This window comes from Cydia strobilella, chromosome Z, assembly GCF_947568885.1.
Source record: "Cydia strobilella chromosome Z, ilCydStro3.1, whole genome shotgun sequence".
NCBI classification, from domain to species: domain Eukaryota; kingdom Metazoa; phylum Arthropoda; class Insecta; order Lepidoptera; family Tortricidae; genus Cydia; species Cydia strobilella.
Window position 1 is genome coordinate 36,872,406 of NC_086068.1, and position 20,580 is coordinate 36,892,985.

At 38.2% G+C, this 20,580-nt stretch overlaps 1 protein-coding gene and 1 long non-coding RNA gene across 2 annotated transcripts in view; one reads left to right on the forward strand and one right to left on the reverse strand.

The window, feature by feature from the left end:
• The window catches only part of LOC134754894 (uncharacterized), a 38,776-nt gene extending 29,154 nt beyond the window's left edge, over window positions 1-9,622 (forward strand). The window contains exons 7-8 of the mRNA XM_063691358.1: window positions 7,369-7,454; window positions 8,612-9,622. Coding sequence (XP_063547428.1) covers window positions 7,369-7,454; window positions 8,612-8,756 — 231 coding nt within the window. The 3' untranslated portion in view covers window positions 8,757-9,622. The remainder of the gene's footprint in view (window positions 1-7,368; window positions 7,455-8,611) is intronic.
• LOC134754984 (uncharacterized) overlaps window positions 1-20,580 on the reverse strand; it is a 261,683-nt gene that overhangs the window by 116,258 nt on the left and 124,845 nt on the right. The gene's annotated exons all lie outside the window — the stretch shown is intronic.

The window sequence follows — 20,580 nt, forward strand, 5'->3', positions numbered from 1 at the left end:
GAAATTTAGGTTTAAATGAATTAAAATACTTTATTATTAACGAACACAGAACATAACGTGCTGCCTAGCAGCGCCATGACACACAAAAGGGGTAGAGTGAGAAGCTAATATACCTATCTCACATAGAACATATACAACCTTATTACATTGTTTACAACAGATGCTGATAAGCAATAATGTATTAACCCACATAAGCACCATTTTTAGAAAATGGCGTCTAAAAATTTTTTTCATGGTTTTTGAGTGTTTGTTCTAAAAATTTAAGATTTTGTTCAAACTGTTGTATTTGTCAGTTTAAATACGACGAATACTAGTGATTTTAATTATATTCTTCTTCTTCTGCCTCGCCTTTTTCCCGTTACGCGGGGTTGGCTTTCCCAATCATGCGACGCCATTTATTTCTTTCTTGGGTGTCTTGTTCGTAGAGTCCCAACACCTTCATGTCCTTTCGGACATTCGTCATCCAAGTTGTTTTAGGCCTTCCCATTCCCCTCTTTTTTGTGGCGATGGAAAGGCACTTTCTAACCACGTGGTCTTCTCATTACGTGACCGTACCATCTTAGTCTAGCCTCAGAAATTTTATGGGTTATGGGAGCCACTTTGAAACTCCCCCTTATATGCTCGTTGCGCACTTTGTCTCTAAGGGTAACCCCGCCCGACCAGCGCAGCATACGCATCTCCGTTGTATGTAACTTCTGCTCGTGTGCCTTGGTTGTCGGCCAGACTTCACATCCATAGAGTAAAGCTGGCCTCACAGCAGTTTTATAATTTTTTCCTTTGGTCTTAATAGGCATTTTGGTATCACATAAGACTCCGGTTAGCGTACGCCACTTGTTCCATCCCGATGTCGTCCTGTTTATTATGTCCGCTTCAATTGTCCCGTTTTCAGAAATGACCGAGCCCAGGTATTTGAAGGTTTTTACTTGCGGGAGGTTTATGCCGTCGAGCTTTATAGTAGCGTTTATGGGACTATTTGGGTTGAAATTGCAGATCATGTATTCGGTTTTTGTTCTACTGATGAGCAATCCGTTAGTTTCTAGTGACTCTCTCCATTGTTCGAGGTTTTCTTGAAGTGCGTGTGGGTCTTTCGATATTAACACTACATCATCGGCATACAAGAGGTTCCACGGTGTTGGTTTTTGTATTTTTGCAGTCAGATAATTCATCACTACATTGAAGAGTAATGGGCTTAGTGCGCTACCTTGGTGTACACCTACTTTTATATTAAACCACTCCGAAATTCCCGCTGGGCTTCTAACCCGTGTTTGTACATCCGTATACATGTCCTTTATAAGTCGAACATAGCATTCATGGACACCGTGAGCTCTTAAGGCTTGCCATATGATCGTTCTCGGTACACGGTCGAAGGCCTTTTCAAGATCTAAAAAGGCCATCATCACGTTCTCCTTGTTTTCACGGGCTTTTTCCATCACTAATCTCGACGACGATGACGGCGACCTCAGCAATTATGGATTACGCCTATTATGGGCTCGAATGTGGCTGGCCAGGCCGAACTTGGTCTTAAAGACTCTATTGCAGGCGCTACAATAGAGTTGGCCAGACGCGTTATACGTATACGCGTACGAGTGCTTCGGTCTCTCTTTACGTTGTTGGCGTTTGACATCTAAGGTATTGAGGCGGTTTTCTTCAAATAATTTGATGCGGTTAAAGATGGTCGACCGCCAAGATGACCTGTCTGTAGCAAGCTCCTCCCAACGCTCATTACTAATCTAATAGCATGCATCGCATCTGTGGTACTCTTTCCCGGTGTAAACCCAAACTGATTATCAGTTATTGTGATATGACGTTTAATAGGCGTTCGCTCAGGATTCTTTCCCAAATGTTTAGTATGTGTGACGTCAGTTTTATCCCACGGAAATTTCCACAGTCCCGAACATCCCCTTTGTTTTTATAGAAAGGAACAAGCGTACTCATACGCCACATATCAGGCATTCTTTCATTTCTAAGGATGTTGTTGAAAAATTCACATAGCCACACCACCCTGTCTTTGAGGGTTTTCCAAACTTCGGCTGGTATGTCGTCCGGTCCACTCGCTTTGTGATTTTTCATCCTAGAAATGGCTTTTCTAACTTCTGCTATAGTGATTTCATCGGCAGGTCCTTGTATTTTAGGTTCGTCTGTTTCTGGATTTCGTGGGAATTCTTCATTTAGGAGTTCACTGTAGTAGTTATACCACCTCCTACATATGTTCCTATCGTCTGTGAGCAATACCCCTTTTTCATCTTTTATGTATTTCGTTGTGATTATATCCCTGGTATTGTTATGTCCATGTTTTGCGATTTTATAAATTTCAGTGTCCGTTGCTAGTTCTAGGCGTTTATACAAGTCTTCATCAGCTTTGTCTCTTTCGATAGCCACTATTCTTCGGGCATTTTTCTTTGCCTCCTTGTACAGCTCCTTATCCTGGTCCTGGCCGCTTTCCTGCCATTTCTTGAACAATCGCTTTTTCTCAGATACCTTTTCTTTAGTGTTGCTGTTCCACTACTTGGAGTCCTTACCGTTACGCGGGGCGCCTTTGCTGATTCTTAGCACGTTTTTTGCCATAGTAACACACACACTTTCAAATTTAGACCAAGTTGTATTTGGAGAGTCGTCTCTATGGGGGTTTTCTATCATGAAGCTTCTGATTTCATCTTGAAACTTAGATCCTTTTTCTGACTAAAGTTCCTTCCATTTAATTTTCTCTATTTTTGTAATCTTCATTTTTATTGGGCTTTTAAGCCTGAGCGATGCTAAAAGTAGTCTGTGTTGACTGGTAAGCGGTTCTCCTGGAATCACTTTACAATTTTTGAATTGCTTGAGGTTATCCTTATCAGTCAGGATATAATCAATTTGCGTTTTTGAGTTTCCGCTTTTGTAAGTTATAAGATGCTCGTTCTTTTTCTGGAAGAATGTATTTACTACTGCTAAGTTTTGCAAGACAGCAAATTCTAAAATTGTTATTCCTGCATTGTTTTGTTTCCCATACCCAAACCCACCATGATGTCCCTCAAGTCCGTTCCTGTCTGGACCCACATGCCCGTTTAGGTCTCCGCAGATAAGTTTTTGTTTATTTGTGGGTATGGTGTTTATATAGACATTTAGTTCTTCCCAAAACTCCTGTTTATCTTTATCTGGGCATCCGGTTTGTGGCCCATAGATTGAGACGACATTTAGGCATGCCTGCTTCTCTAAGGCTAGCTTTACACCTATGATACGATCACTAATTCTATTTATCTCAACTATGTTTTGACTGAGGGTTTGGTCTAGAATTTTATTATGCCAACTCCATTTCTGGAGTTCATTTATTTCTAATTACATCAATAACAACTCCTAATAAGTTATTTGTGTATGTTCCACACAATAAAACAACACGAAACAGGTAGCTTAAACTTGCAAGGCGAGAAAATGGCGTATTGCCTAAGACTCATCTTTATTTTTGCGAAGATCATTTCGATGTGAGTATTTACTTTATTTATTAGTTTCTATACCTAACAGTATCTATCTTGTTTGAGGCGTAACTTTAATATAAAAGTTGCATAAGAGTAGGTTTTTGAGGTTAGGTTTCAAATTACACCAGTGTTGTTTTTAATAGATACCTAATGACAAATTATAATATTAACCTGCTATGGAATACACATAAAAAGCGATTTTACAGGATTTGGATTTAGTTAATTCCTTAAATTAGTATGATTTTTATATAATTATAAATATTGTTTATTGCACTTACTTACAAGGAACTTTTGACATTTCTAAATTCTGCTGAACAAAAGACTTCGTTTGATTGTAATAACTCTCCAAGCATCATCACATCGATTCTAGGCAAATTAGCACTGTTTGCCTTAGTAAATCCTTGTTCCATTATTCAAGTTATTATTATTAGTTTATATTCGGTTTAAACTACTGAAATTGAATCCGTGAATCGTAAATAAAAGCAGGGGAACCATAGGAGAACCAGTACTTTCAGTACTTTGGATATTTGTTTACATGAACGTGACGTCATTCGCTCTAATTGGTGTTCACCGTATCATGGCGGACTTGCGTATTTTGTAATTTTATTTTAACAAAACATTTACCAATCTCGCCAAATATGTATAATAAAATAAATGCGTTTTGCGTATTCTACGACTAAAGTTTCATTAAATAAATATAATATTTTAGTGACTTTTAATTACTGTCATCATGCCTATAGTACTGTTTATGGGATTTTATAAGTTCATTTAAGCAATGACTTCCTCCAGTTTTTTAGTTTTTATATTAGTTTGCTAGCGTTAGTACATATTTAATCGCCAGGGTGGTAGCGCCAGCCTCCTTCTAGAGTTCATTTCTCCAAAATCTTCCTAAGTAACCGCTCTTACCACCACGCCTTTCGGATCCAAAAAGAACGCGTCCACTATGTGGCGCTCCAACCACAGTTGCGGATCTCACCGGAACTAATTACTTGTCAAGTTTGCTAATTTAGCTTGCGCGTGAGTTGGGTTTTCAAGTGAGCCTATTAGTTCCGCGAAACACACAGAGGGCGTTTTAATTAATACAAATTTTTCTTTATATTTATATTATTTAAGTATTTTTATTTAGCATTGTAATATTTATATTACAACATAGGGGCAGACGGACGGACGCGCACTTGAGTCAAGATGTCTTGACTCGGCGCAGATGCTGTGGACGACCCGGTGTCTCCCATTTTCACAATTTTCACTCAAAAGTTTGTATTAACCATCTGTCCCATTTATGCGAACAAAGGTGCAACGTTCGTTGACTCACGCTCGGTCCATATAAGGTTTGCACGCCCTACGAGGTGTCAATGACATGGCCCAATCGAATTTATTGCAAAACATACAAAAATATCGAAATTTGACTATCGTGAGACATTTCAAAATAAAATAAAAAGCGACTAAAACCGGCCAAGTGCGAGTCGGACTCGCGCACCGAGGGTTCGTACTTTTTAGTATTTGTTGTTAAAGCGGCGACAGAAATACATCATCTGTGAAAATTTCAACTGTCAGACAGACAGACGGATAGACGGACAGACGGACAGCGGAGTCTTAGTAATAGGGTCCTGGGTACGGAACCCTAAAAAGCGACTAAAAATAATAGTGAGTGAAACCGTAGTGATCTAAATATTTTGATACAAAAATATTATATGTCCATTGCTCTATGTCAGAAGTTTATTTACAATTTTCCCGCACATTTTATTTAATAGACCAAATTATTCCGCGTTATTTGACACTAAAACACGCGCTCACCGCAGCTACTGGCAGGATCGCCATGTAGGAACGGGAGTTGAGGACAAGTGATAGCAACGAAAGTCATAAATGAACTCACTTTATTTGGAGTATGTTAGCCTTATATACTAGAGAATACACACATATAAACATTAGTACTAACGTGCTATACTTACACTTCTACGGGTGATATATAACCCATATACTCGTCCTTCGAATAATAAAATTATAATAAAAATAAAATAAAATTACCATAAAAAAGGAGGTTTTCAGTTTGACCCGTATATATAATTATGTATGTATGTTTGTTCGCGATTATCTCACATTTGGCTGAACCGATTTTGATGCGGTTTTCAGAAAAATGTTTGTTATATTCTGGAGAAGGTTTTAGTATACAAAGAGCTGAGCTGATGCTGAACCATGGCTGTACCTAGTGGAACTCAGGTTTGGTGCAACATAGGCACGCTGTTTTGGTCGTCAAACACGTCTTGATGAGCACTTGGGAGAACAGTACCCAAAATAGAGCTGATGCTGAACCCTGGCAGTACCTAGTGGAACTCAGGTTTGGTGCAACATAGGCACACTCTGTTTTGGACATCTGACACGCCTTGATGAGCACTTGGGAGAGCAGTACCCAAGATAGAGCTGATGCTGAACCCGGACTGTACCTAGTGGAACTCAGGTTTGGGGAAACAGGCATCTACTGTTTTGGTTAACCGACTCGTCGTTGTGTGCCTATGTTGCAGGTGGATTGATCAACTTTTTTAAACCGCCTTAAATGAAGAAGGTTCTCAGTTTGACCCGTATGTTTCTGTATATGTATGTATGTTTGTTCGCGATTATCTCGCGTTTGGCTGATCCGATTTTGATGCGGTTTTCAGAAAAGTTTGTTACATTCTTGAGGTTTAAGTATACAGGGGTGGTTTGAAAAACCAATTGGACCCGGTAAGTGGCGCTGCTATCGGTATACCTATCAATTATCATCTTTTATTTGCTAAAACCGAGTTAGATGAAATTTAGTGTTTAGATGAAATAGTGGTAGTAGGAGAAATAGTGGGAGAGGGAGTGGGAATGGAAGTGGGAGTGGGAGTGGGAGTGGGAGTGGGAGTGGGAGTGCGAGTGGGAGTGAGAGTCGGAGTCGGACTGAGCCTGGGACCGCCTAGGACTGGGAATGGGAGTGGGACTGGGAGTGGGAGTGTCTAGGTAAACTAAATCTTAGTTACAATAGAACGAAACATAATACGTATACCTAACTACATTTACAAATCGTTTAGCATCGAAACGTCAAAGTTACGTCACGAATAATTATCGAGGTTGGCCATCGCCTACACTCTAGTACCTACTAGCCCAAAACTAAATGGAGAACTTAACTGTAAACAAACTAATATTTTAGCCCAAAATCTAAAAATTTAAAATAAATCACTACAAAGTAAAATAAAATAAATGAATAAATAAAAAAGATGATAAAAAATTGAAACAAAAAAACAAGTATCACTAAAAAGTAAAAAATAAAATGTAATAAATCGAAAACTAAAAAAAACGACTATTAAAAAGTAAAAAAAGTTCAAAGAAATTAACCATCCGGGTAACCGGGTAACCATCTTGGCTTATTGAGCGGCCGTTTTATAGTGTCGAAGAATATCTGACCTCAAAATATGTATAAATAAGTTAATTATGTAACAAAACTAAATGACGTTAATAATAATAATTAAGTAATAATGCTGTAATAATGCTATAATAATAATAATAATTGATTTCATCCATTTATATTTCCGAAATGTACATATGTAAATCTTGACATGTAATTTATATTACCAATAAAGTATGAGTATGAGTAATGACTTAGTTTTTGAAGGCGGTGCCAAACTAACAAAAACATTATTTGCTGCCAAAATTTGCAGACATTTGCTTTACGACGGGATAGGGACTGGACAAGGATAGGGGTGGGGTAATTATATAAAAAATAGTTTGTGCTTTTCAGTGGGTTGGTTTTTTGAAGGCGGTGTCCTTTCCTTAACGAATTATTCTATTTAGAGGTGCAAAAGGAAGTTAGTTTTGTATTCCTAATATACCTATTACTAATGCACTACGTGCGTGCATAGTCTATTAGGTACTTAATGTTTTAAATGATGATTGTTTGCAGCACAAGAAGTTGGAGGCGTGCATCATGAAGGATATTCGGGAACGTTTCACTAGCGAGGATGAGCTAGACACCGACACCGATTTTAGGTCAGTAGCTCCTCAGACATTAGGAAAGCGTTTAACAGCAAAGTCCTGACACTAAAGCAAACAGTTACTAGTTGTGATACAGGTATTATGTCAAAAAATGGCGAGTTTGACAGCCAAATTAGATGATGCGATATGGTGCGGGCGCTACATAAGTTTTATAGTAACTGAACTGTCAACTTTTGACCGCCAGAATTACGGACTTACGGAGACGTAGAGCTATATCTAATTCGGCTTTTATTTGACAAACCCCTAAGAATGATTTCTTCTTAGACCTTATAGTTACATCTTCTCTACTGTGATCACTATTTTGACAAAAGTAACAAAATTGTATTCTGTTATTTTTACTAATTACATTGGGAACCACACGGAACCTTAGACACCATTTTGCGTTGGAGGTTGACAATGATTCACACTTGCTCTTATAGGGCATTTTTTTCTGTAGTGATGCACTGGACTTTTTTTCCAAAATAGGTAAATTTAATGTTTTTCCTACTCAGAATCACGAGCTCCTTCGTTCCTACTAGAAGGAAAAAAGCGTTTCGTTTCATTTTTCCATTCTGTTACCATTTTTCAAACACTGCACGGCCTAGTACGGCAGTAACAAAATGGAAAGTACGTAAAATGTATGAAAATTTTGGGACATTGTTTCTTTCCCAGGAGCATGGAATCAGCTCATGATTCTGGTCACAAATAACATTAAATTTACATATCCTAAAAAAAATCCAGTGCATCACTACAGAAAAAAATGCCCTAAAGCGTAAGTTTAGCAGGAGTAATAACCCATTTTATTTCCTAGGAAGTTATGGATTTGTATTAATGTCACTAAATCATATGAAACAATAAAAAGGTTATCACTAAATCATACGAACCAAGAAGGTTCGGAAGGTCTGTAATTTTTAAATATTTACGGCCATATCCTTATTATAGGTGGGTAAGTACTACTATATGGGGCATTTTCTATGAAAAAGGACCTTATTGTCGATGGCGCTTACGCCGCACAGAGTATTTACATCGGATATTTACGCGGCATTGTATTTATATCGGAGCATCGTTTATAATGGCGTAAGCGCCATCGACAATAAGGTACCTTTTTATAGGAAATACCACATACACATACTATTATATAACCGTTTGTCACTAAATGGTTGTTGTGACAGGTCGCTGTCGCGCTCTGCACGCGCGGCGCGGGCCCGCGACGAACCGCTGCCCGACCCACGCTTCGACGCGCTCGACGAGATGGCACTCTACCTCTACGACTATCTCAGCAACGGCAACGGATTCGACTTTGATCTCTACATGTAATGCTGACAAACTGCTGCTGATTCTCCAGTCTCGTGATAGCATTCTTTTAAACCCTTGATTCGACATAAGGTCGTGAGTTCAAACCTCATTAGCGCTAATTGTTGTAATAAAAAAATGCAAAAAAAGGTCAAATGAGTAGAAAGAAAAAAAATGAAGAAGAGAAAATAAATTTGGACGGCGGTGTCGGGTAAAAAAGCAAACGTGATATAACACTTTAAACTAGCGTACCGTAAAATGGGGTGAGTAGGGTTCGCGGGGAGAGCTGGGTTATGAATGGGGAGATAAGGTTTGAAAGGGGGGTGAGATGGATTTTTAGGGCTACTGCTACAAAAATAATGTATTCCAATTACAAATGGAGCTATAGTAATACTCATAATAATAAAAAAATCGATCCAACAATCTTCCAAAATCACCTTTGTTTGAAAACCCATATCAATCCAATTACGAGGGTGAGGTGGTTTTTCCTGTTTATCGTCAAAGTTATGAAATGGAACTACCCAAAATAAAATACAAACGTCCGGAACACTTATTATATACACCATTCAGTTTGCATATGTAAAAATAAAATATTATCAAGGTTTGAATGTCAGCTTTGCTCCTACTCACCCCATTTTACGGTACATACTTAATTATTGTTACTAACGGGTCTAACGCGATTAAATTTCATTATTTTACGAATCAGGCATTATTTTTCAGTTTTGTATGTGAAAGGGGTAACGGGTAATGGACAAAGTTGGATCAGTACTCAAGAAATTCTTTATTAAGTCTGTATACACGCCGTTATCTAAAGTAGCAAGTCCAAAGGATGTCATTCCGTACCAGAATCCCGGTGTCTACAAGATAGAATGCAGTTGTAGAAGTGCGTATATTGACCAGACGAATCAACTTGGGGACCACTGATTTAGATGTTGAAACCAAAGCTATCTTCGGACCAGTGTACGGATATTGTTAGTGTTGCGACTGTTGCGTGTCGTGCCCAGGACAATAAACATAATAAAAACGGATAAAAAATTTATTTGTCTACCCCGAACACTTATATAAAGTGATGTCAGGTAGTTTAGTGTTGTTTACCAATATCTCCATTGTCATTTTAGTGGGACGTCCGTCTTCCGTGACCACAGCTAGACCTGGCTGAAACGTCGGAAAAAAGGTAAAAATAATGAAATTTAATCGCGTTAGACCCGTTAGTTAGATCAAGAAAAACCTGCAGAGATTTTGAAAGCACACGCAGTGCCATTGCCATTGTTATTTATACGTCATAATTTCATAAAAGTTTGACGTTTAAAATAACACTTGCACTGCGTGTGCTGTCACAATATGCAGACTTTTCTTGGTTTGACTCTAATTATGTGATGTGTATATCGGTATTGCTAACAATAAATGGGATGAATTAGATAGGACGAACGTGCATAAGGCATTTTGTATTCCTGGTTCGTAAACATTTACGTGTCTCTTCTGTAGGTACTATGTCTAAACGAGTACATATATTATAGGTATGTATATTTTTTTTACTATTACCTATTCCATGCGCTAAGCAACTACCATCGTTATGGTTTTCACCTAATTATCAGGGAGATATTTTTATATATAATAGTTATTTACGATACAAGTGCGGAAAAGAGGAAATTCGAAACGAGTGGCGATAAATTAAAACACGACCGCAGGGAGTGTTTTAAATCGACACGAGTTGCGAATTACCTATTCGCACGTGTATCGTACAACGTTTTACAGTACATATGGCTCTTTAAACTTTCGACATATGCACGAAAATAGTTCTTTTACGCACTAGTGCGAGAAAGTAGCACCATATGTACTGTAAAATTATTTTACAAACCTATGGTATGTACTCAAAATTCCCTAATTATTATTGTAGGTCAAAAATTGTGCGATAACTTAAATACTGTAACTTAGAAAGACTAAAGTTATACATGTACATTTATTATATATTTAGTTTTAAGATGAGTTATTAGTTATAATAATAAGTAAATTAATAAATATGTTTGATGGTGATTTTATTAGTTTACAACAGTCCGTCCGTCCAAGCGAACTCTGTACAGTACAGACTTCCACCGTGCAAAGTGTGAAGTAAGCGTTGATAATAACATTAATAACGTAATAATTATGTTCATAGACATTTAACGTTTATGGTGACGCTTCCGTACTTAAGCTGAGTTAGCTTGGTCTGATTCTAGCTAAGATTGATTTATAGCAAAAAAGGTGTAAAATCTAAAAAAAATCGCGCCTTTTAGTTCGGCTATCAGACCCGGCGGCACGATTTTTTCTGACACTTTACACCTCTTCCACTATCAATAACTCTTTGGATTATAGTAAACGTGTAGCAAACTATTAAGTAGGTCTCGTACACAAAACTTGAGCTAATTTAGCTTTGTGGATGACAGTTTAGTCGTATTTAGTTCATATATTATTAAGATTATGAGATTATCGTGACATTTAACTGCATTTATAGCCCTAATTTATTAATTAAGCAATAAAATAAGATGTGACTTTAGATTAATTACTTAAAATATTTTACGTTATAGCCAATAAAGTGTAATGTATTAAATATAATGTATTAAGTACTGCGTATTATTTGAAATTAATGTTGTAGGTACCTACTTAATATTTTATTTTTCCAAACTCGATGGGTAGGGTGACAAGTGCCATCATCTCCATATAATTTATAAGTTATTATGACCTAAAAACGTCTAATCTCCCAATATCATCAACAACTACGTCGATCAGCGTACCCATCGAGTATGAAAAATATTAAAAAGTCAAAAAATTGTCAAAATATGAATTCCACCAACGCAACATCTATATTATTCATAATTTGTAAGAATAAATACTTACACATACCACGTTCTTACCCAACGGCCAAAGAGGGTTACGTTTTTTTTGTCCATCCACTTATCGCATAACTGACAAGCAAATTATTGTGATACATATTGTATGCGCCGAAAAGGCGCTCGTGCCCAGGGCCGGGCCCACAGGTACAGGCCAAGTACAAAGGGCTGCTAAAGGTGAGTGTCCATCAAATATCAAAGCGTCACACGCAATCATTTTCTTGTCAGACAGAGCTGCATTTTGCTGTCACAGAGTGCACGCCGCGAAAAAATATACAAATACATTAATAAAATAAACACGTCTTTCTATTTGTTCGTTCTGTACTTACCATCCTGACATTTAAACAATAACACCATAACAACTCAAACTGAAATTTAAAAATCAAAAATCTGTTCAATAAAAATCGATTTAATTGCACTCCTAACCAGAATTAGAGTAGGCCGAGATATGACAACCGAATGAAACAATAATATTTATTGATTCAGGATATTTACATACAAATATACCACGTAAGTTTTGAGCCACGTAAATACTTAAATAAGTAATTCATTAAAAAACTGAACAAGTGCGAGCCGGGCCTGCGCCTCCATGGCAGCACACATCACGAATTTAACTGAAACTGAACAAGTGCGAGCCGGGCCTGCGCCTCCATGGCAGCACACATCACGAATTTAAATGAAACTGAACAAGTGCGAGCCGGGCCTGCGCCTCCATGGCAGCACACATCACGAATTTAACTGAAACTGAACAAGTGCGAGCCGGGCCTGCGCCTCCATGGCAGCACATATCCCGAATTTTATAGTTTACCCTTAAATGCTAAATTTATTATTGTAGCCCCGAATTAGGTAGGTAATAAGAAGAAAAAAACCTGCAATTCGAGGGCATAGTAGATTGATAAAGTGCCATAGGTTCAGAGAGCGGAGTTTCTGAAAAGTTCTTTTATAGTACCTAACAAGCGTGATTAGATCAAAATTGTTACGAGAGTCAAAGAAAGGGTTTTATGATTATTTTTAATATCATTTTTATATCGCCCGTGTTACATACGTAAACATTTTCCGTCACAGTTGAAAATAAGTAAATAACAATCAATCACGATTATTTACAATGCGTATATTATATATTTAGGCAGAATAAGAACAGTTGTGATAACAGTTTCGCCTCTGGCTAGCTGCGCTGAGCTGGGCTAATTCTTTAGCTTAGTGACAGACGTCAAACGTAGAAAATGGCGGACACCTCGCGAACAGAATTCGTTCTCGATCGCCTGTCTACTTAGTACGTAGTACATCTAAGTCAGTGGCCAAACCACTAACCACTCGATGTAGAAGGAACCCACCATCAATTATAATGGCACTACCAGCAGCCGGCGTTTTCGGATTATTAACTTGATTTTACCAAAAAACAGAAATTTAAAGTGGCGTCTATTTTTTACAATTTAGACTACGAATTCATATTAAGGTACCTTTTTGGATCTCAGGTCAATTTTTATTATGATTAGAACAAATTTTCCGTCGGGCTTACCGTTTCCGATCTGCAAGCAAAAATTTATGCACACTTCCTGGGATAGAGCAAACTCGGATTACACGCATTTAGGACCAAATGAAGATATTAAAACGATTACCAGCATGCTGGGTATTAATACTTTGAATAAATCTAATTTCATTGCTCCTACTAATAGAAAATATAATCTAATTCATACATTCGTAATCTCGAATCTCACAACTCACAATCGCTAATCAGTCCATGTCCAATCTACAATCAACCTATTCGGCATATACTTACATAAAAAAATCACAACTGTTTGTGAAATCCGAAACCCTTTTGTGGTATTCTTCACCCTATGGATGATTCGGAGAAAGGTCCAGAAGATTAGTTGCCAGATTGGTAAATATAAAAAAGATCTTACGAAGTATTTGTTCGGTAACAATTTTTGTACAAAACTTTCACCGACCCCCAAGTCCGTGTGACTTAATTCTTTCTATGCGAAAAAAAATTACCTGCTCGGGAAAGAGGTGCATTTTTTGTGAATAAATGTGGAGCAAACTACATACTTTTATATTGTTTATTGTAACTTCGTGTAAGATGCGACGCTTCGTATAAGAATCAAGAGATTACATTTTTAAATAGAGATTAAGTAACATAATGTAAATAAATAAATTAAAGAACAATTAAGTATTATTACTTTATATGTATATCGAGGGCTGGGAGGTCAAACCAGATAACTAAAAAAGAAAACATTTTGAGAAAATCGACTGAAAGTTTAGAGGTCTACAAATGTGTGCTGAAGTGATCACATCATGAATGTGTATTATATGGCTAATATTATTAACCTATATTGTTGAGAGTAACAAAGATTATTAAACTTTTGTGGTCCTGTTTTATTTCAGATTTACTGTCGACTGGGAATCGGAACTTATCGGGTTTTTCATTAAAATCATAGTAAAATTAGCCGGAATTATATGGTTTAATTTAGAATTAAATTTAAAAAAAAAATATTTGAAAATACCTAGTTATATCCGTGACTTTAGCAGCGTTGGTTTCAAATTCGGCATATGGTTGTTTTTCTTTCTAGGTACTCTCCAGTCCAGTTCTAAAATTTATGCTTTCTACAGTTCGAACTTCGAATTTCGAAGTCCAATAAGATAACTGACTAAGAGACAAAGCCGTGAATGCCGAAGACCGAGCTCCAAATCGACCAATATTTCCAAACATGTCAGCGAGAAACTGAGTAAAGTACTTTTCGCCTAAAGTATTGAGCGCATTTATTGGGTTCTAAATTTTATTTATATTTTATTTTACTTTACTAGGTACACTAAACACAAAGAGGATATAATAGGATAGAGCGATACTGTCATAGTAAATTTCGTAACCACAGTAAATTCACTGCCATCTATCGACACACTTTAAAACTAAAAATGAAGATGTATAAAAGTACGATAAAATATATTTAAAGTAAGTAAGTAAGTAAATATTCTTTATTGCACCAAAATTATACATTTTACATACATGTAAAACTACAAAGAAATATTTAAAGAAAAAATAGAACCAGAAATATAGATAAAAATATGGATAAATGATTTTTTTTATTTGCATTAATTATTGTTATATGATTTTGACCCATGCTCTTTTACTGATATGCGTTAAAATGGTTAAATAACAAACGAAACCGTCAACGCCCTCTATACGAGAGTAGGCCAAAGGCAGTGGCGCCATCTGATCGAGAATCAAATTTACGTGATTTTCGAGGCACGTTTTTTCCTTAGACTGTATCCATCTATTACGGAGTTATATCTATCTTTGACTAAACAGAAATATACATTTCACATTATAGCTTAAGAACTAGCACGAGATCCAAAACAAGTGTACACAGCATGTTTTACAATTCAGCGGAAATGTTACAATAGTAGTTTATGCAACCAATGTACCTCAACGTTGCCAATGTGGAGTCACGGTGGATGGTCTCGGTCACCATGGCCTCTCATGCAGTCGAAGTGCTGGGAGAATCTCTCGGCATGCCAGCATCAACGATGTCATACGAAGGGCCCTTGTTAGTGCCAAGGTGCCGGCAGTCCTCGAGCCCAATGGTCTGACCAGGGACGACGGCAAGAGGCCCGACGGAATGACTTTGGTGCCTTGGAGTATGGGTCGGCCCCTTGTCTGGGATGCTACTTGTGTAGACACCCTGGCGCCGTCCTACATTCCGGGCACCAAAGTTGATGATGGTGCGGCTGCATCTTCAGCCGAAAACCTCAAACGTCGCAAGTATGCTGCCCTTGGCAGTAGCTACTTGTTTGCGGCGTTTGGGGTTGAAACCCTGGGGCCGTGGGGGCCAAGTGCGCGCCGACTCCACAAGGAGATATCGGCGCGTCTTATTGAGGCTTCCGGTGACCAGAGGGCTGGTCACTATTTCGCGCAGCGCATCAGCATAGCTATACAGCGCGGAAATGCGGCCAGCCTTCTGGGCACCCTACCACACGACCGAGACCTAGGTCAGATTTTTTATTTGTAAGTTTTTTAGTTTAGGTCATTATGTTTTTACCTCACTTTATTGTTTTAATAGAAAATAAAGTTTATGCAACTGATACATAATGAGACATGATACAAGCGTGGTTTTATGAAACGAGTGTAAGCGTGTTTTAAGGCCTAATTATGTACAGTTGCAGTACTACTTTATGTACACATATATCATAAGTACTCTAAGATGGGTTCAGAAGCCGTAGAGAAATGACCTGCATTGCTACTAGTGCTACCTGTAAAATATCTAACGACTATAGATATTAAAATAATGCAATAAAAAATAAATTTGAACAAATACAGAAACAAATTACTCATATTTTCAACTAAAATGTAAATTACAAACAATGTTTCACAATTCTACTATCGTAACAGCAAAAAAGTCAAAAAACCAACAAACAATGATAACAGGAGGCCTAGCACATGATTGGCGCGACAGTATCTCGCGGCGAGATAGACTACCCGTCTTTTTCTAACTATGTTAATTAAAGAGGGACGGGTAGTCTATCTCGCCGCGAGATACTGTCGCGCCAATCATATGCTAGCCAGGCAGTAATTGAAAGGCAGCAATCCTAAAAATAAACCTGATCGATTGATACCATTAATAAAAATTTGTCATTTAGCCTATTACATATCGCAAATCCAATCTCCTAATAGTATCATACCGTAAAATATTTTTCATATCATTGTCGAGAAATGCTCTACCTACCACTTTAACCTACCTACACATTGCAGAGCAGGACACAATACAACGTTATGCAAAAACCCTTTCTAAAACATTTCTAAACGTCGTGCAAAAAAACACACATTAACCGACAGAAGCATTGACAGGCAGATGCATTAAACCATTCACATTTCACTAATTCATTGTGTAGATACTTTCAATTAAAAAAAGCGCTGGTGGCCTAGCGGTAAGAGCATGCGACTTTCAATCTGGAGATCGCGGGTTCAAGCCCCGGCTCGTACCAATCAGTTTCTCGGAACTTATGTACGAAATATCATTTGATATTTACCAGTCGCTTTTCGGTAAAGGAAAACATCGTGAGGCAATCGGCCTAATCCTATTAAGGCCTAGTTTCCCCTCTGGGTTGGAAAGTCAGATGGCAGTCGCTTTCGTAAAAACTAGTGCCTACGTCAATTGTTGGGATTAGTTGTCAAGCGGACCAGGGCCAGGGTCCCATGAGCCGTGGTAAAATGCCGGGATAACGCGAGGAAGGCAGAAGAACTTCCCAAAATGTATAGGAATGCGCTAGTTTAGTTACAAGTGGGTAGCTATCTAGCGTACTTTAATATACCTACAGGTATTTACCAATACATACTTAGGTAGGTAGATAGGTATAGGCATGGGTATTATAGATATTGTCGAACATCAGACAAAATAAAATAAGAGTTAAGGGTGGAAACTCACATAACGGATTGCTCACTAATATTTATTCAATTAACTAGATTACTTTCGTAGCTCTATTACCCCTGGGCAAGACATTTAAAGTTACTGTTATAAACTAAAGCCCACAATTTTGTCTTTATGTTGCCTCCATTTAGGATTGATAGTTCGTTGTTGGGTTCGACGCGTAGACGACCTTTCCGTACAACTCCTAAAAGTGTGAACAATCGAGTAGATAATGTTCTCGAAAGTGTGAAATCCTGTCCGTTGGCGGCAAAAAGTTTCAAGTAGGACGTCCACGTGCGGGCGCAGGTGGCTTCCAGCCGAGCTAATGAGGAGGCTCCCACGGGACGTGAACTATGAACCGATAGGCATTTCCTGAAGACCATGCCTCTTCATCAATCAACTTCGCAATTTCCTAATGAAATTAATACGTACGTACTTATAATGTACATAATAATTTATGTAATGTATTTTTGACGACCGGTCTTGCCTAGTGGGTGACCCTGCCTGTGAAGCCGATGGTCCTGGGTTCGAATCCCGGTAAGGGCATTTATTTGTGTAATGAGCACAGATATTTGTTCCTGAGTCATGGGTGTTGTGTATGTATTTTTAAGTACATATATTATATATATATCGTTGTCTTGAGTACCCATAACACAAGCCTCCTTGATTAACTAAGTCCCACGGTGCTTACCGTGGGACTTAGTCAATCTGTGTAAGAATGTCCTATTATATTTATTTATATATTTATGTGCACATCTTTTATCTAGCCTAGGTAAGTAAGTAGGTACTCAATTTAGTATAATAATTTAATAATCTAGGAGCATGATGTGTGTGTGAGGCAACAAATTACTTAACCGAACTAAAATTAGTACCAGGAGCTAGCTTCAGGCTAGGCATTAGACGACTATAATTAAAAACAGACAACTAACAATAACCGGAAACAACCTTACTACTTACATTGGCTCTCGCAGCCGTTAGTAACATAATGTATAATCTAATATGATTGAAAAAACTTACTTTACACACACTTGTTTGAAATTAGCTCTAGTGACAGCTCATATTTAATGTGTGTCAACGTTTTAATTTAGTTACAGATGTCATAAGTGTCGTGCTTGTCATTCTAGTTTAGTTACTACATTGTTCTGAAAAACGAAATCTTTTTATGAGCACTTTAGCAAACGTCGAAGTTCCGGAGTGGAGCGCTAGGTTGCGGCGGTGCTCCCCGGGGTCGAATAAGTCACGAAATCGGGAAACGCTTGGCATATTCCCAAAACAATCATAATATTATAATATTATACGTGCCTTTTAAAACATTACTTTTTCATGCTATGAATAATATTTAGCAGAAACACTTCTGTTATTTTTGTAGCTTTATACAGGTATTGTGAATATTAAATTTAAACATATTATACTACACTACTACTAATGTGTTGCAGAAAGTTTTTGGGCTTATTTTTGTATTGCATACTCGTAATGTTCCTTGACAGAAAACGAAAATGCAATCACTTCGCAGTTTTATAATCCAGAATCATATTTGGCATACTGTTGATGTTCATAATAGTCTTTTAAACGAATACTGATTTCGCAGATAAATGAAGGTATTGCATAATATTTAGATGGCATAAAGTTATCAAGTTGATCTGATGAATGACTTTAATTACTTGCATTGTTGTGTGACGTGTGACACATACATGGGATATACCATGTTTTGCATTTTTGAGAGGTCGCCATTCTAGTTAGTTTTTGTAGGATGTCGCAGTTCTAGCCTTACCTACTTTTCTTGTAGCCGTTCGTTTTTGTAGGAGGTCGTAGTTCTAACCTAACTTAACCTACTTTTCTAGCAGCCGTTCGTTTTTGTATGAAGTCGCAGTTCTAACCTAACCTACATTTCTGGTAGCCATTCGTTTTTGTAGGAGATCGCACTTCTAACCTCTTTTTTTTTAACGTGGCATTTAGGCATTCCGCCTAGCCGGGGAACTAGGACGGATATGTCGGACTCGTGGCCAGGGGGCCAAATACCGACTAAACCCTCCACGGTATGCCCGTCTCGCAGCAATGGTGGCGGTGCACACGGGATCGCAGAGCATTCCACGAACACCGCCTGCTGCCGACAGCCGAAGCTGTCCCCTCCTTGGACCCGAAGGCCCTGGAGCCAAAGCTCCCCCTCTCAAAGGTAGTGTGCGCTATTTAATAAAATACAGAGAATTATTTACATGATAAATTAAAAACATTAAAAACCTAAAGTTGCATGGGGCATCGTCCCCAGGACGCTTGCTGCGTTTCCCCGCTGGATTGCCAGACTTAGAAAAGTAAGCGCCGGAAGCTCACACTAGTCCCTCATGACAACCTCCACGCCGGGAGGAGATGGAAAAACCCCGGGTTCCACCCCCCTCAGGTTGCCTTAGCGATTTGTTATAGAGGTGGGCATCCTCGTGGCCACCACGCCGGCGCCGGCCAGCAGTGGCAACCCCCTCGGCCGTCATCATAGGACCTCTGCCTAGACAGTTACGAGACCGCAGTGCCCTCACGCGCCCGAACACTCAGGTGAACTCTCCCTCGTTGAGAGGACACCCTGTCGCACTTCTAACCTAACTTAACCTACTTTTCTGGTAGCCGTTCGTTTTTTATGGGAGGCCGCAGTTCCAACACTTCCAACCTAACATAACCTTGTTGTCTGGCACAGGTTCAATTTTGTTAGGGTCGCAGTTCTTACTTAACAACCCAATTTCAAAAAAAAAATCATTATGCCATAATAAGAGTATGCTGCAGGATGATTATGGTGCATAAAATTATACCAAACGAAAGTCGGCAAAAGTAATCTTCTGCTAAATAATCTTCTGCTGCATAATTGTATGCGTAGTAATAGTAATGCCAAGTAAAGGATGACTCACGTTAGACCGGGCCGTGTCCGGGCCGGAGCTTCCGGCGCTTACTTTTCTAAGTCTGGCAATCCAGCGGGGAAACGCAGCAAGCGTCCTGGGGACGATGCCCCATGCAACTTTAGGTTTTTAATGTTTTTAATTTATCTTGTAAATAATTTTCTGTATTTTATTAAATAACGCATTTTTATGTAGTAGGCATACATACATCCTGAATATGACACCTTAAGATGCAATCTTAAATTATTGCTGATTGTAAGCCAATAGCAAGACTCTTGCTATTTTAATTTAGTTTATTAAGTTACACGATCAATTTAAATTTAAATAAATTTACTATAATTATATTATATTATAAACAAGGGCTTACCCTTAATACCTTAAAAATACCTTAGTACGTACACCATACACCATAAAGAGCTCATGCAATTACTATTATGAGTTAATGTAATTATAATTAGGTACTACATAAATGTTTACCTACTCGTCAAATATAAATCGTGTACCTATAGGTACACCGTAAAATAAAAAGACTTCGCTAACTAAACGTAAGTAAGCATTTTTAAACTCCATCAGACCGCATTGTTAACAACCGTTCCTTAGTTAACAACAAAAATGTACGTCGCGTTTGAAATTTGATATGTTCCGTTTTCAAAAATGTAGCGACAAAAAGGTCCAATCGACGCCCTCGAACCGCAGCGAC